General features: G+C 35.1%; 1 protein-coding gene and 2 pseudogenes across 1 annotated transcript; 2 read left to right on the forward strand and 1 right to left on the reverse strand.

The window, feature by feature from the left end:
* Positions 1 to 427: 427 nt before the first annotated feature.
* On the reverse strand, positions 428 to 6,478 carry LOC107622494 (DNA repair protein RAD51 homolog 3). The gene is made up of 10 exons (XM_088510296.1): positions 6,346 to 6,478; positions 3,898 to 4,077; positions 3,648 to 3,755; positions 2,365 to 2,487; positions 2,167 to 2,200; positions 1,984 to 2,054; positions 1,669 to 1,895; positions 1,314 to 1,445; positions 932 to 998; positions 428 to 837 (listed from the first exon to the last, which is right to left on the reverse strand). The coding sequence occupies exons 2-10, from the start codon at positions 4,007 to 4,009 to the stop codon at positions 662 to 664; spliced, it is 1,050 nt and encodes a 349-aa protein (XP_088366422.1). The 5' UTR covers positions 4,010 to 4,077; positions 6,346 to 6,478; the 3' UTR covers positions 428 to 661.
* A 10,602-nt stretch (positions 6,479 to 17,080) lies between these two features.
* On the forward strand, positions 17,081 to 18,303 carry LOC107622495 (purine permease 1 pseudogene; annotated as a pseudogene).
* LOC148581681 (purine permease 3 pseudogene) lies at positions 18,060 to 18,665 on the forward strand (annotated as a pseudogene).
* Positions 18,666 to 18,774: the final 109 nt, after the last annotated feature.

Raw genomic sequence — 18,774 nt, forward strand, 5'->3', positions numbered from 1 at the left:
TAATTAGGAATTATTTTATAAAATCATTTTTTAGTCCCGTTCATTAGAAAGTAGAGAACCAGAAATCCTGAAGAATATGTGCGTTTAAGTAGAAGTTTCATTTTTATTTTATGTTATTTTATATTATATAATATTGGACAGTATCCGAAATAATGCAGAAAAGGCTATTATCAAAGAAATCTTTGAATTAAAACAGCAAAGAACTTGGATTTCTAGTTTTGGTTTGATCCAAAAGGGAGGCTAATAAAGTTGCCAATTCATAGCTAAAGAAGGAGCCCAGTCAGAATTAGATTTCCGGGAGTGGCTAAGTGCAAATAGTTCGGTTCATGCCGCTATTATGTTTTATTGTGGTTGTTACGAATTTGAATTCTTTAAATTTTAAATTTTCACTTGAGATGGTAAAGTGTGATCTCTCACTTTTGAATAGTTTTCTCTTATTTTCTCTATAAATGGTGAGAGATCACACTTTACCCTTTAAAATAACATTCAAAATTTAGAGGATTCAAATCCGATTGTTAGGAACCTGGCTATATTAGTTTTTTTTGTCTTTCGATTTGCCTTTTGTTTTCTTTCTCTTTTGTATCTCATTCACTCAAAACAAAAGAAAATTAGGCTAGTCAGGAAAACGAGTTTTAGAGTGTGTTGCCAGTCAAAAAGAATCTCACACCATCTTGATTCGTTTGCAGCTTGAATTAGAATTACGGATCCCTCTAGTGGTCACGGAATACGCTGCAGATGCTGATTTCAGAGAAGGAGATTTGTCAATATACGCATGCCGTTCATCGCCATTCCAAAATAAGATTATCCGATTCGTGCATGAATGCGACCAGCTATCGCCTGTTCAATCGTTATAAACAACAAACAAAGCTTTCAACAAAAATGCATCTGATCAAGGGATGAATACAATAAAAGTAAAAAATAAAACACTTACCTAGTGCAAGGGTCAATTGATATGAACCTTCAATGTACTTGGTTGTCACTTGATTCAAAAGAACAACCTACCAAACACAATCAAGATTTAGTTTTTGTTCACTGTTAATGAAAAACAAAATTATACAGACATCTATTTATATATGATTACATCAGTAAGCATAAGAACTTTTTATATCCACAATTTGAATGATCGTATAAAAGAATAAATTTGATCGAATGGCAAAAATCTAAGGTGGAAAAGAACAGTAAAAGATAACAGAGAAAGCCATCAAGTATTGGGCGAAGAAGTCAAGGTAATAAGAGCAACTTGATTTGTTTGCAATCACAGATTATAAAGTTAAAAAACACCTCTGGCAGAAAGAATAAAAATAGTTTCTTACAGCCAAACAGAACTTTCTTGCAAGCTTCATCAACTTCAAAGCCATTTCATTCAATAACCGAGTCCTGAGTGCCATGTCATCAAAATCTTGGCGGAAATGGAAGGTGACACTGTCAATAATGATGATTTTTACCTGGAATAGCATAATCAGTACCGATCATGATAGAACTCTTAAAAATGTACAACAAATATTAATTGAAAACAATTGGAAAGAAAACAAAAAGCTACTTCTATAGGTCCACCATGTCTAGAATCCAGCAAATACTATGTGACTGACTAATGCTAAAATAAAAATCGAGAATTGTCATCAAGATGCATTTATAAAAGTTATCAATTAATGGATAAAATATACTCACATCTTTATGCTCTTCAATGAATTTATCTAAGTAATTCACCAAAGCAATTTGTTCAGTATAGCTGCAAACGCGAAAATAGAATATATTTTCCAATATACTATTAGGGTGCATTTTGACTTCGCAATCTTGAACATTGTTGTGAAAGTGGTGGCTATATTCTGGCATGTCTTCTATGCATGCTTCCGCAATTTGTAAAACACGTTCAACCATAAAACTTCCCTCTGTGTCTGAGTATAACACACGTGAAAAAATTCCAATAAATGATCTTAATAAATCAAATGTTGCATGAGTTATAGATCTGATTAAGGCTCTTACCAATGTATATTGCCTTCCCACCTAGACCACCATACTCTAGTGGAATCTGAACATTTACTGCAAGTTGAATCCTGCAAATGTAAACAACCAAATTTCACTACTAAAATTAACCAAAATAATTCACAATTTAGGATGAAATGAAAACAAGAACATGAGGCGAAAAATTGGGATGACAAAGCATACCCAATTTGTGTTTTACCAATGCCGGGAACTCCACCTAATTAAATAAACATAGAATTATATTGCAACCCGTAATAAGGAAGAAGGAAAGAAGAAAACTGTTGTAACATTCATGCTCGTAAACAAGTTAAAGAACATGCAATTTAATTAGAAATCATAAACAATTTGATCATATTAGGAGAATCCAAAGCAGTCGCTAACCTAATTCAGTAACTTCTTTGCAGGTAATCCCTCCACCAAGGATGTTATCTAGATCCACACAAGATGTCGTAATGCGAGTACTAAACTTTTCCTCATTGAGCATAGTCCACGCGGTCTGACCACCTTACATGACACGAAACACCAAATGAATAAAAAGCAAAACAAAAAGGAAGGATTATATGAAATTCTTTGGACAATCATGCACAGTAGAATCCTAAAGCAAATTGAATTCATAACACACAAAACAAAATATAAGCATTCCAATAGTAAGGGAAAGTCACATACTCACATAACCTGGTAACCGTAATATTTTATAAAGAAATAGAATGTCAAATAACTCTTAATCATGTCCTCCTAATAGCATTTCAAGTTTCAACTTCTCCATCAGCCAGTAACGTTCACATACTCATTGCGCGGACAATTTCTTTTGACGAAGATTAAACTAATGGTTTAGGAGAGTAAACTACCTAGCTATTAATTACTTGGTATAGATTCAGTCATAGCGTCTATAACATAATCCAAGCTTCCAAAAGCTTTGATCACATAACCTGAAACTTCTGTGGCACGGTAGTTCCATTTTTCAATAGTACAGCACCAAAAACAATTGAAGAGAGCTTTCCCTGTCATCATTCTGTTTGGACCATTACTTTTTAACATAAATTAACAGTATCCACTCTATTCCTTAGAGTAAACCACCATTTTGAACCCACAAAAGATTGGTGACATCAGCCCCCAACAAAAGGATTTAGTCCGCCTCACAAAATGCACTGAAGTCAGATTAAATCAATCCTAATTTCCTTGTTACTTCACCACTATGAAATAATGGTGTACTCATTTGAAGTTCATAACCGAACACAATTATTACATATAAAAATACCAGAAAAAAAAAATCCCAAAATTTTGATATCAAGCCAAAACTAAACAATTGCCAAGTTAAAAAATAGAAAAGAGAGAAAAAAAAATGAAATAGCAACGCTATATGACCAACAAATATTATTAATTTGGACCAGTATTTCACCGGCAAAAATTTGCACCTATATTTACAGTATTTGTACACATAAAGCACATGGTTTACACCTATACTTACCCAAGTTTAAACATAAGTCAACACAATTTGCACCCACATTTATCAAAGTTTGCATAAATAAATCAGTAAAATTTATTTGTTGAAGATAATTTGATACTTATACTGACCAAATCCTGGTCCAAATTGATAAAAAATGCTCAAGAGTTTCTGAAAATGAAAAGTAGCCATTTATGAGAAAATCAGAATCATCACATACCATAGAGGTTAGAAGTATTACTACTATTCCCAATTGATCGGTCCAAAGCACTGGTTTGGGATGCATATTTCCGAATTTCACAAGCCTCATCCTCAGATACTTCGATATCTATTCAAAATCAAATAATGCGCATTTCAAAAGCTAAAACCGCTCTCTTTCTTTCTTTTATTGAACCCTAATAATTGAAAAAATGCAGGGAAAAGAGGGAATGAAAAAGCAAAAAAAAAAAAAAAAAGATCGAAAGGTTAACCTGTGGCAAGTTGTGAAGCGGAAGCACGGGAAATGGAATGGAGTGAAGTGTAGCCAGCTGCCAAGAGCTTCCCTCTCTTCGAAGCTGATATTGGAAGCATTCCCACCTCCATATCTCTCTTAACTATCTTTCATCTTCTTCACTCTTGACTGGTTAGTACTTAGTAGAGAATGTTTGGAACTACAAGAATCGGAATTCATTTAAAAATGGAATTATTTTTGTTATAGTTTGAAACAAATAAAAATAAATAATTTTAATTTATTTCACAATTTTAATTTTTATGTTTACAAATTAGATTAAAAGTGGCCAATTTTTAAATTAATTCTCGTAATAACCATGTTTAATTTGAAAAATAAAAACATATGAACTATGAAGTATGAATACTTCGTTGAGTTGCGTATCCATGTGTCATGTGTTGAAAACATGTCAGACACTGACATGTATGGACACTTGTCCGACACGTATGTCTGCCGTATTCAGTTGTGTCTTACTAAAAAATAAAAAAAAAAATTTCGGATACGTTTGAACACACCTAGATATCATCACGTGTCAACATATCCGGCCTTATTCTTAATATGTATTCTTGACATAAATTTATAAATAGTATATGTTATTATTTATTTAAACAAAAAATATTTAAATACTTTATATAATTAAAATAAAACATTAAAAGTAATTAAAAAATTAATTATGTTTTAATATTAATAAAATATTAAAATATCATTACGATTTATTTAAAAAATACTTTATGTGTGTGTGTGTCTTACACAATGTTCTAAAAACCGGACCGATCATCAAACCGCTTTAGTTATTGGTTTACTGGTTCAATCGAAAAAACTGTTTTAGAATAAAATAATAAATAAATTACAAAGGACCAAACATGAGGTACTCCAAGAACTCCTATTAGATGCAATAGCATTCAACATTATCACATATTCTCACACACACATACAAAGCCTTAACTCAAAGAACAACCATAGCAAGTGATTCGGAAAGAAAATGTAAACACCGAAACAATCACAAGCATACACAACATGTGAATATTTTTATAGCAAACATAAAATAATAAAATAACTCTTCTAATGCGTATCCGAAAATATCCCAAATCAAGAAAACTACATAATCTGATCCACTTGATTCAGAAAGCTACATATATTAGAAAAATTAAGAATCAACTAAAAGAAAAAGAAAAGGAAGGCCTGGTTGATTCGATTCAATTGCCTGAGAAGAAGAATCAAACAGGGCTGAGAAGCTGAGAGTTTAAATGTTAAACCTCAATATTCAAATAACATGACTCCATTATTGTTATTATTACACCCTTCTAATGTCACAAACTCAATATATATTATAGTCCATTGACACTTGTGCATTCACAACTTGGCCTCATCATTCTGATTCATACCTTAAGTAGAAGAAAAAGTCCCAATCAGCTTTCATTACAATTTTATCCAGAGAGTTGGGGTTTTGGTTCGGAGTTCATGCCGATGATGATGACAAGAGGGATGAATCTGTGAATCAAGAGGGATGAATCTGTGAATCAGTAACATAGGCAGTGCAAATTTTAACAAAGCTCATCACAATGATTAACAACAACAAAAAGCACTGAAGGAACAGTGAATCAGTAATATAGGCAGTGCAAATTTTAACAAAGCTCATCACAATGATTAACAACAACAAAAAGCACTGAAAGAACAATGAATCAGTAACATAGGCAGTGCAAATTTAATATTTAGAAGTTATCAATTTAAAATTTATCATCAAATACAATCAGTGAGCAAAGCCAATCAATCAAGCACTGACTGAGCATTCTGTTCTGATTCTGTGACTGGTCAACAACAAATTCAAGTTACAACAACAAATTTAACAAACCCTAGTAAAGTCCCGATTTACAGCAAAAAGGCAAATTTATTGATTACCAATTCAGCAACATACAAAAATACAGGGAGAAGGAAAATCTGAAAAAGAGAACACTAAACCAAAATATTAACCAATAATCACAAAACACTAAACCTTCACCCATCAATTACAAACAAAGCCAGCAATTACAAACATTAGCACATTATAAAACATTCCAAAACACTAAACCTTCACCCAGCAAAACCAGCAACTACAACAAAGCCATCAATAAATTTGAACAAAAAAATTAAGAGCCATCAGCAACTAACAGTGCCATCGAGCCATTAGTAACAGAGCAAAGAATTGAAAGCAACAGACTAACAGAGCCATCAAGCCATCAATAAATTTGAAAAAAAAAATTTTAAGCCATCAGCAACCAGCAAATACAAGACAGATCCATCAGCAGCAGGCAATTATAATTTACAAAGCATTACAAGAAAAATGGAACAAAAATTGAACAACAATTTCAGAACTTCAAACGAAGAAGAAGACCGAACATTCAGAAATTAAAAGGAAGAAGCGGAGGCGAAGAATGAAAGCAGGGCCACTAACCTGGGTTCTGTGCCGAGAAGCCAGCGAAGATGAAAACGACGTGCCGAGCTACCTGGGGAAGAGGAAGATGAAAACGATGAGCCAGCGAAGATGGAAACGACACGGGGAAGAGGAAGAGCGGCAGCGCTGAGGAGCTGGGAACGCCGGCGACGATGAAGGGCTAGGGTTTTGCTTATGATTCGGGGAAGAAGGGAGGGTTGGTGATACGGAACGTAACCCAGGATAAGATGGAAGATCAAAGAAAGGGACTCCTCTACCTCAATTTGATTTTCTGATGCAACAGTTAAGGGAATCACTCTACCTCACCTGTTCACACCCAAGTTTCTCAAAGAAACTCAAAGAAAATTTCATTCATAAAAATTAAGAAAAAAATGGCTACTAGGTTTTAGAGGGTTTTTATACCTCTTAAAATTAAATCCCTAACTCATAAGTTCACTAGAATAAAATATGGGCCAAATCATAATTGGGCCTAAAACAAACAAATAACAAAAATAAAATAAATATAGAATAAATTCTAAGAAAGTGATGTCTCTTTTAATTCATCTTGACTAATGAGAGTCTTCAATGCATCTTGTAAAATAGTAAGACGTGTGACTTTTGATTATGACAAGCAGTAAGACGTGTGTCTTCACTAGTTCATCCCACCAAAGCAAGGCATAGTCAGAGAATGCAACTACTGCCAAACGAACCTTCTTTGCCTCAGAGTAATTATGACAAGCAAAAATTCTTTCTACCTTACGTTCCCACTCCAAATAAACTTCAGGATCATTTCTCCCTTTGAATGGTGGTATTTGCATCTTGATGGCGTTGATATTGCTATCTTGACTTTTGATAATCGTTAATCATTATCTTGCCCAATTCTTGATGCATCTCCTGAACACATGATTTAGCCATATTTACAAAACTTTCTTTTATTCTCTTAGTTGTTGCTCTTGTAATTGGACCAATTGGCATATGACAGTTTTCAGTTTGTCCCATAGGGCTCGTATCATTCCCTCCCTCCTGAAAAAGATTCGTCCTCGAATCTGCATCACAAGCAAAAGGAGATAGGTCAGAGACATTAAAAGTAGCTGATACATTATACTCACTTGGAAGGTCAATCTTGTAAGCATTGTTATTGACCCTTTCGAGCACTTGAAATGGACCATCACCCCTAGGGTCTAACTTGGATTTTCTTTGAGTAGGAAATCTCTCCTTTCTCAAATGAACTCACACCCAGTCACCAGGTTCAAAGATAAGTTGTCTTCGACCTTTATTCACCCGTTGGGCTATCAACTTATTTTTCTGTTCAAGCGATTCACGTACTTTCAAGTGCATTGCTTTAACATTTTCAGCTTTACCTTCTGCATCCAAGCTAACAATATCACTCAAAGGCAAAGGTAATAAGTCTAAAACAGTTAAAGGATTAAAACCATAAAAAAGTTCAAAAGGAGAAAACCCAGTAGAAGAATGAATAGTTCTATTATAAGCAAACTCAATAAAAGGTAAATAATCTTCCCAAGTTTTCAAATTCTTACCAACAACAGCACGTAATAAGGTCCCTAATGTTCTATTTAGGGGTGTTTGCGGTGCGGTTTGGTTCGGTTTTTTAAGGAAAAGCCATCTGATCCGATCGTTTAATTAAGCTGCGGTTCGGTTTGGTTCGGTTTTTTTTCAAGGTCATCCGAACCAAACCAAACCAATTAAAATCGGTTTGGTTTGGTTCGGTTTGTTCGGTTTTTTCAATCAAATAAAAAAAATTCTACCATACTATTATGCAAAGTCATAACATTGAAATCGACAAACCGAAATACACAAAAGCTAACAAAGTCTTGATCTAATGAAATATAACGACAACAGAATTCAAATACGACAATTAAAGAAGTTTAATAGTTCAACAGTCAACACAACTGAAAATAAAAATAAATTGTCATTAAACTGATAGCAAAGTTATGGTATGGTGTCTTCTAAAAATAAAAATAAATTGGCACAGGAGGCAATGCAGTCGGAGATCTGATGCTTGTTGATTCATTCGGAATAGGAACTGGAGGCAATCCAGTGTCGCCCATATTCTCACTTGAACTGACGTCAAACTACATAAACAAATACAATAAGTCAAGGACAGAAATCAGCAATAAACAACACAATAAATCAAGGATAGAAACCAGCAATAAACAAGCAATAAACAAAATTGAACAAAACCTGATAATCTAAACAAGCAATAAACAAAACCAGCAATAAACACCAATAAACAAGCAAAAAACAAGCAATAAACAAAACTGAACAAAACCTGATAATCTAAACAAGCAATAAACAAAATCAGCAATAAACAACCAATAAACAAGCTATAAACAAGCAATAAACTAGCAATAAACCAGCAATAAACAAGCAATAAACTAGCAATAAACCAGCAATGAAAAAGCAATAACCAGCAATAAACAAGCAATAAACTTAACAAAACCTGATAATCTAAAAATTAAATCAAGGACAAAAACCAGCAACTGAAGTTTAAATCAATAAGCAGCAATGAACAAGCAATAAACTGAACAAAACCTGATACTCTGAAAATTAAATCAAAGACAGAAACCAGCAACTGAAGTTTAAATCAATAACCAGCAATGAACAAGCAATAAACTGAACAAAACCTGATAATCTGAAAATTAAATCAAAGACAGAAACCAGCATCTGAAGTTTAAATCAATAACCAACAATGCATCAGTAAAGTTAACCTGAATAGATGGCTCGGGCTCCATATGCACTCAAATCGGTGACTGGCTGTCTTGATCGTGGGTGACCCTACAGAACCCAGAAACGCTACTAGGTGGAGGCGGCGAAGTCGGAGGTGGCGAGGTGTGGTGGTCCTGTGTCGATCGTCGCCCGCCGGTGCTGTCTGCTGTGCTACACTGCTACTCTGTGGCTTTTGGGACAGTGGGTAACTGGGTGGTGGCGACTGGCGAGCCAGGCGAGGTGCTGTGTTGAGGGATTTTCATCTTCGTGGTGCACCGGCGGTGGGGGATCTGCTATGTTCGGCAGTGGGATTTGGAGGAAGTAAGGTGTCGAGTCTCAAGGAGGTGGGTGGCTCAGGCTGGCTCTGTGGCTGGGTCTAGGTGAGTGGGTGTGCACTGTGCAGGCCGCAGAGGGCGAGGTGTGGTGGCTCAAGCAGGCTGGCAGGGCTCTGGGTCTTTGGGATTTTGGGGTTAGGTTAGGGTGGGCGATTTGGGGAGGGACTCGCGCAGCATAAGGTAACGTGTTTGCTATTTGGGGGGGTGGGGCTCTGGGGGGATGGGGTAGGTAGTTTTTAATTTTTAGGGTTTTGGGAAGACCGGTTCGGTTCGGTTAGGATTTTGGTGGCAAGAACCGAAAACCGAACAGAACCGCAAAAAAACAGCAAAACATCATTTTTTTCGATTTTTTTGGTTTTTGGTTATTTCGATTTTTGATTTTTTCGGTTCGGTTGGTCGGTTTAGTTCGGTCCGGATCGATTTTGAACACCCCTAGTTCTATTTACTACTTCAGTTTGACCATCAGTTTGAGGATGACAAGTAGTGGAGTATAATAATTTTGTGCCTAATTTACCCCATAAAACTTTCAAAAAATGACTCAAAAATTTTACGTCACGATCAGAAACAATAGTTTGGGGAACACCATGCAAACGCACAACCTCTCTAAAGAACAGATCAGCAATATTTGTTGCATCATCAGTTTTATGGCATGCAATAAAATGAGCCATTTTACTAAATCTGTCTACCACAACAAAAATGCTATCTCGACCTTTTTTTGTTCGAGGCAAACCAAGAACAAAATCCATAGAAATATCAACCCACGGATGCATAGGAATAGGTAAAGGGGCATACAAACCATGTGGTAAAGACTTAGATTTAGCCTGTTTACATGCAACACACTTAGCACAAAATTTTTCAACATTTCTACGCATGCGTGGCCAATAAAAATGTTCAGATAACACATCCAATGACTTATGCACACCAAAATGACCCATAAAACTCCCATTATGTGATTCAAGAACAAGTAAGTCCCTCACAGAACAAGCAGGCACACAAATTCTATTACCACGAAACAGAAAACCTTCATGTCTATAAAATTTGTTAAATGCACTATGTTCACAAGAAGCATAAATAGCAGAAAAGTCAGAATCAGTGACATACAAATCCTTTAAAAACTCAAATCCCAATAACTTAGAGGTAAGTGTAGTAATCAAAGCATACCTCCGAGATAAAGCATCAGCAACGACATTATCTTTACCTTGTTTAAAGGCAATCACATAGGAAAATGTTTCAATAAATTCCACCCATTTAGCATGTCTTTTATCAAGCTTACCTTGTCCTTTTAAGTGCTTCAAAGATTCATGATCCGTGTGAATCACAAACTCCTTAGGTAAGAGGTAGTGTTGCCAAACCTCTAAAACCCGAACCAAAACATATAATTCTTTGTCATATGTTGAATATTTACGCTGAGCTAAATTCAACTTTTTACTGAAGAAGGCAATGGCTCGTTTTTCCTGCATTAAAACAGCACCTATACCGATCCTAGAAGCATCACATTCAATCTCAAAGGTTTTATCAAAGTTAGGTAAAACAAGAATAGGAGCAAAACACAAACAGTCTTTTAGGGTATGAAATACAATGTCTTGTTCCATTTCCCATTTAAATCCAACATCCTTTTTTATAACCTCTGTGAGAGGCGCAGCAATGGTAGAAATTTTTTTTACAAATCTTCTATAAAATCCAGCTAACCCATGAAAACTTCGTACCTCAGAAGCATTCTTAGGCGTTGGCCATTCACGAATAGCCTTTACCTTTTCCTCATCAACTTCAATTCCACTCGCACTCACAACAAAACCAAGAAATATAACTCGATCAATACAAAAAGTGCACTTTTTAAGATTAGCATATAATTTTTCTTTTCGAAGCACTTCCAAAACAGCTGAAACATGTGACAAGTGGTCATCCAAACAAGTGCTATAAATGAGAATATCATCAAAATAAACAACAACAAATTTATCCAAAAAGTCCCGCAAAACATGGTTCATTAGACGCATAAAAGTACTAAGGGCATTAGTTAACCCAAAAGGCATTACTAACCACTCATATAACCCATGTTTTGTTTTAAATGCAGTCTTCCATTCATCCCCTGGTTTTATTCTAATTTGATGATACCCACTTTTCAAATCAATTTTAGTGAAAATGCATGCACCATATAACTCATCAAGCATGTCATCTAACCTAGGGATAGGATAACGATACTTTACCGTAATTTTATTGACTGCATGACAATCCACACACATTCGCCAAGTACCATCCTTCTTTGGAACCAACAAAACTGGTACAGCACATGGACTCATACTCTCCCGGATGTGACCTTTGGCTAATAACTCCTCCACTTGCCTTTGAAGCTCCTTTGTCTCTTCAGGATTACTCCGATAGGCTGGTCTATTAGGAATGCTAGCACCAGGAATAAAATCAATTTGGTGCTCAATCCCACGTGGTACGTCAGTAGGGAAGACATCGGCAAATTCCTGCAACAAAGAGACAAAGCTATTTGGCAAATTTGGGTTAAGGTCAGTGTCAGAGAATAAAGTATCCCTAAACCGAATCATAAACAAAGCTTTTTTGCCTATTAAAGCACTCTTTAAATCTCTCTCTTTTGCAAAGAAACACAATTCGCTCTCAACTTTCTCAATTTTTTTTGTATTTGTACTACTCTCATGACATGGACTCTTTTCTTTCTTTTCACTCACCTTTGGGCCTTTTGCTATATTCTTTTTTCTCATAGCCTCTTTTTTCTCAGATTTTTTTGTGATCTCACATCCCATGTTCCCCTTGGTATCCTGTTGAAGCTTCAACTGGTCAAGGTAAACCTCCTTAGGTGATAAAGGAGCAAGAGTGATCTTGCGACCATTAAAATCAAAGGAGAATCAATTCGTGTAACCATCATGAAATGCTCGACGGTCGAACTGCCAAGGTCGCCCCAATAATAAATGACAAGCTTGCATTGGCACCACATCACACAATACCTCATCAACATACTTGCCAACAGAGAATGCAATTGTCACCTGTTTGTCAACCTTGATCTCTCCACTGTCATTCAACCACTGCAATGTATATGGTTTAGGATGTCGAACACATGTCAAACCCAATTTCTCCACCATAAGTGTACTAGCCACATTAGTCCAACTCCCGCCATCAATAATTAGACTACACACTTTTTCACCCACCAAGCATCTAGTGTGAAAAAGATTGTGGCGTTGCTCGAGACTTTCTTCTTTCACCTGCAAATTCAAAGCACGTCTAACAACAAGAGATTCACCATGGACTGCATACTCAACATCACCATCAGAACAATCCTCCAAAGATGACATGCTATTATGATCAGAGTCATCACCATGATCAGAATCAGACACAATATCATCACCTCTAATAACCATCAATCTCCTATTTGGGCAATCACTAGCATAATGACCCATACCATGACACTTGAAGCATTTAATATCTCGATGTCTAGAAGTAGCAGAAGAAGAGTTAGAATTACATTTCTTCTTCGTAGCATCAAGCAATGCATTAGATTCAACACCCTTAGTCTTTGTTGTATCGGCACTACGAGACTCCCACTTTGGATTAGCATGCGATAATCCTCTTGGTGCTCTTCTTTGTTGTTGCCTCTCCACCTTCATTGCCATACTGACCAAATCCTCCATCTCCACATAATGATGTAACTCCACCACATCAGCAATTGCTCTATTCAAACCATCCACAAATCGTGCCATAGTAACCTCAGTGTCCTCTTCTATGTTGGCAGTAATCATAAGCATTTCCATTTCCTTATGGTAGTCTTCAACGGACTTAGAGCCTTGAGTTAGTCGATGTAACTTCTAATGCACTTCCCTGTAGTAGTACGAAGGCACAAATCGTTTCTTCATGAGGCGCTTCATAAGATCCCAAGACTCTATAGGGTGATCATCATTCCGCCGTCGTGTCTTCACTAGTTCATCCCACCAAAGCAAGGCATAGTCAGAGAATGCAACTGCTGCCAAACGAACCTTCTTTGCCTCAGAGTAATTATGACAAGCAAAAATTCTTTCCACCTTACGTTCCCACTCCAAATAAACTTCAGGATCATTTCTCTCTTTGAATGGTGGTATTTGCATCTTGATGGCGTTGATATTTCTATCTTGACTTTTATGTCGATGTGTTATAACCCCATCAGAGTCATCATCAGAAGGTACATGATTCTGACGCCGATTTCGGAAAGGTCCTTGTTTAGTAATCTTGGATAGTGTCTGTGTCACCTCTTGCTTCCATGTCAACTAAAGTATCTTTGAAATGAGCTGCCATAACAATGAATCTGTAAAAAAAAATGTTATAAAAGGACCTCACAAGCACTCACTCACGTGTTTCACTCAAAGATGGACACTCGTGTTTATTCTCAAAATTGGCTTTTACCCTCTATTGAACTTATCACTCTTGCCTTTTACCACTCTTGAATCTCTTTGACTGTTGCACTTTAGAAATCAAATAAAATAAAAGATAGAGAAAATCCGACGCAACGATAAGAGGAGAAGATGGACAGAATAATAAAAAGGGACAAAGACACAAAAGACAAAAGATAAGAATAATAAAAAAAAATAAAAATAATAAGAATAAGAATAATAATAACGTACGTAATGATTTTTTTTTGAGACTGTTGCTTCGTTTTTTTTATATAAGAACATAACGCTTTTTTTTTGTGTTTTGTTTTTTTTAATAGTGCTACTGTGTAAACTTCAAAATATGCACTCTCAAGTATGTAGTCTTTTTTTTTTTTGATTTTTTTTTGGGTACTCAAGGTGTGTTGGCAAAAAAAAATTTACTAATAATAAGAAGAAACTTCAAAGGGCGTACTCTTTTTTTTTTACGAATAATGAGAAGAATGATAATAAAATAATAAAAAGGAAGGACAAAAAGAATAATGATGAACACAAAGGCAGCAAGGAAAGAAAATAATCCTAGGAAAAGGAATTAAAAGCCAATCAACAAGAAAAGAATAAGATGTAAGGATAAAGTGACTATGCGTGGCTGGAAGTTTTTTTTTTAATTTATATAGAACACAAAAAGGGTGAACGTAGACTAATGAAAATTAATCTAATACCTGAAATCTGATACCAAATGATACGGAACGTAACCCAGGATAAGATAGAAGATCAAAGAAAGGGACTCCTCTACCTCAATTTGATTTCCTGATGCAACAGTTAAGGGAATCACTCTACCTCACATGTTCACACCCAAGTTTCTCAAAGAAACTCAAAGAAAATTTCATTCATAAAAATTAAGAAAAAAATGGCTACTAGATTTTAGAGGGTTTTTATACCTCTTAAAATTAAATCCCTAACTCATAAGTTCACTAGAATAAAATATGGGCCAAATCATAGTTGGGCCTAAAATAAACAAATAACAAAAATAAAATAAATATAGAATAAATTCTAAGAAAGTGATGTCTCTTTTAATTCATCTTGACTAATGAGAGTCTTCAATGCATCTTGTAAAATAGTAAGACGTGTGACTTTTGATAATCGTTAATCATTGTCTTGCCCAATTCTTGATGCATCTCCTGAACACATGATTTAGCCATATTTGCAAAATCTTCTTTTATTCTCTTAGTTGTTGCTCTTGTAATTGGACCAATTAGCATATGACAGTTCTCAGTTTGTCCCATAAGGCTCGTATCAGTTGGTTCATGAATGGTTCTGCATGTTTTGTTTTTTTTTCCCAAATAAATAAAACGACGTCGTTTTATTCGAACTGGTCGGCTACCGATCCAGTCTAATCTCCCGGTTCGACAGTTTTTAAACGATTTTTTCTCCAGGAATTATAAGTAGCGGATCAGACCATTTTTATTAACGAATCCCAGTTGAACCGGTTCGACTGGAGGTCCGGTCCGATTTTCAAAACTTATATCCCAAGATGTTGCTTGTTTTTAGTTTTGTTTTCTTTTGGTCATAATGTTTCTCGTCTTAAAAAATAAAATAAAATAAAACAAAACAGATATAATATATTAATATTGCCAATTGGACTAGCTCAATTGGTATAGAATTTTATGCTAATTTTTTCTTTTTCAGAATCCCAAATTTTAAACCTTTCTGTGTACCAAAAAAAATATTAATATTAATATTAAAATATTAAATATAAATTATTGCCATATGTTATACATTTATATTATTATTAATAGAAGAGTAAATACCTAATTCGGTTCTTATCTATTTTTATAAAAAATAAGATGATTTTTGTCTAATAAAAAAAACACTTTGATTCTCAACCTTTTTATTTTGGAATAATATAATCTTTTTGTTAAAAAAATATAAAGTAGTAACAAAAATTAATTTTTTAGAATTTTATTTATAATTTGAAAAATTCATTTACTGATGGCGGTTAAGTGGAGAAAAATTTTTATTAGAAGTAATATTATATGGAGAACAAGTAATTACAACACAAAAATTTTTCAAAGAGAAAAAAATAGCATCGAACAAGAAATAAAAGAAGAGAATTGTAATGTTGATGGCATTGGTATTGCTGTTAACGATGGTTGAGAAGATAATGATGATTATAAAATATAATTGCACAATAAAAATAGTAGAAGTAGAAATTATAATGATGAGGATGAAGAAGGTAGTAGTAATGGTGGTGTAGTTAGTCCTATTATTGAAAAGAATTTTGAAGTTTAAAACTCCACAAATTATAAATAAAATCTCTCACAAAATTAACTTCGATTATTATTTATTGACTTTTTTAATTAAAAAATTGTATTGTCCCAAAATAAAAAAATCAAAGTGGAAGTATCTTTTATTTTTGGACAAAAATTATCTTAATCGTCATAAAAATAGACAGAATCGAGTTAAATGTTTACTCTTAACCGGAGCAAGCAGGATTTTGGTTCCTAGGGTGGGCTTCATTCCTTCAGTGACCACATGTTCTAATTTCTTCTAATAACTAAGGATCGTTCCAAACCAAGTTGGGTTGGTCTAGTAGTTAGCTCATTAATTCGTTTAAGTAAGTGTCGGGAGTTCAAATTCCACCTTATGCCTGCAACAGCCTATTGACCAGCGACAAACTCTTAAATAGAGTTACGATCCGCAATAGATTAGTCTTTGACCTGATGAACCGGAGGATACGTTAGAAAAAATACCTAAGGATCGTCCCATGCACACATGTTGCGTTTGTTTACAGGGACGGGACACTGAGACAAAGACACAAAGACACAAAATCGTGTTTGACAGATGAGACATAGATAGAAATATTGTGTCCAGAAACATTGAATTAGTACATTTTGTGTTCATTCTGACGGAAAGAACCAGAGACACTAACAAAGAACAAAACTTATTTTTTATTTTTTCTTTCATTATTTTTGATAATTTTTCATAATTATATTTGTCATTATTATATTTTTCTTCTCAGATATTTTAAATAAAAAAATAAAATAAATTATATTTTTATAATTTGTTTTAATTTACCACCAAATAAATATAAAAATACAAAATTTTGTGTCTCTATTAATGTCTTGTCTTTATCCTGATTTCAGATTCAAACACTGACACAAGGAACAGTACTCTGGAAATTCACGTCCCTGGAGTTGCTCTAAAATTAATTTTCACTCTCTCTCTCACTTCATGTACGAAGTTAGTCCACAATGTATTTTGGTCGGGTTATATTTAGTATACAAATAGCATTTCTTATTTTAGTCAAAACAACGTGGTTTGATCATTTTCACTCCATCTCTGGACCTTCACCTATGCAAAAATCTCTCACTTATGAGCCACACATATCTACATCTTAAATAGTTTGTCTTTATGTTCTTTTGAGCATACCTTGCCTTTCGCTTCAGTTAGTTGCTTAGTTCCATATGCTAAAAACTACCAGGAGAGAAGAGCATAGTCCAACAAAAAGTGAAAAGCAAGACAAAGTTTCCTAGCTATCAAGAGCGATGGTTGAAACTGATGGAAGGGAAGAACAACCAAACCAGTCATCCACCATGAAGACAACTAAAATTTTTCGTCTCATTACAAACTCCACTCGTTATGCGCCTCTACTTCATACACGGCGGAAAACGCATCTGGCTCTCTAGTTTCCTCGAAACCGCCGGCTTCCCGGTCATGCTCATTCCCCTTTCCATTTCCTATATACATCAAAGATGCAACAAAACAACCAACTCTGCAAAACCAAAGCTTATCTCTATGCCTACGGTGTATCTCTTCTTCCAGTGTCCACTTTTTGTCTTATACAGGCCTCCCACCTCTCTTTCACTGCCGTCTTCGCTTTCCTATTGGTGAAGCAGAAGTTCACGGCTTATTCGGTGAACTCCATAGTTCTGTTGACCATTGCTGCTGTGGTTTTGGCCCTACGGTCCAGTGGGGACCGTCCTCACGGTGAGTCCACTGGGAAGTACATAGTTGGTTTTCTTATGATTGTAGCCGGGGCTGCATTATACGGGTTTGTTTTGCCTCTTGTGGAGTTGGTTTACAAGAAGACCAAGCAACATATCACTTATTCTTTGGTCATGGAGATTCAATTCGTTATGTGCTTCTTTGCCACTTTTTTCTGCACTATTGGGATGATAATAAATAACGACTTTAAGATCTGTTACCACTTTATTACCCCAAGAATTATATACATTTTAAGAAATACTTGCATGCATGCTCGTGTGATTTATTTAATGCTTTCTCTAAAAACTTTTCCAATCCCTTGTTAGTAATGAATAAGGTTAGAGAAACACTATTTCCGTCAATTTCAACCAATATTATAGTAGGTTGTCAAACAAATTTGGTATAAACCTTACCGCATTTATGATGAGTTTTTATTAAGTTTGGATTTCGAATATTCTTATTTTTAAGAATTCGAATACTCTTTTCCTTCTGTTGAATGTTAGCTGCAATGTTAGTGCTTAGTGGTATAATGTTGCCTTTTAAGATTTTCTCAATTTGTAATGTTTAAGACAATTTTGGGAATTTCGTTTTGCAGGTGATTCCACGAGAAGCTAGAGATTATGAGCTTGGAGAAACAAAGTACTATTATGTGTTAGTGTGGAGTGCTATGATGTGGCAATTTTTCTTCTTGGGAGCAATAGGAGTTATCTTCTGTGCCTCGTCATTGTTGTCTGGGATTATAATTGCCGTGTTTCTGCCTGTGATCTTGTACAAGGAGAATTTTGAAGCAGAGAAGGGGGTTGCTCTGGTACTTTCTCTATGGGGCTTCGTGTCCTACTTCTATGGAGAGATCAAACAAGAATGGAAGAGGAACAAAAATCACCGCCTCAATACAGAGCAAGTTCAGTGTCCCCCTCTCTCTCTTATTCCATGATTGACAAGTCAGTCATTGTCATGATTTCACCATCTTAGGTTGCTTCTGCTTCAATTGTCAATATAGCAGGTCGCCCTGGGGCCCATGATCTTGACTAAACAAGGAATAT

The sequence above is a fragment of the Arachis ipaensis genome, chromosome B10 (assembly GCF_059453495.1).
Source record: "Arachis ipaensis isolate K30076 ecotype BB chromosome B10, ASM5945349v1, whole genome shotgun sequence".
In the NCBI taxonomy this organism is placed as follows: domain Eukaryota; kingdom Viridiplantae; phylum Streptophyta; class Magnoliopsida; order Fabales; family Fabaceae; genus Arachis; species Arachis ipaensis.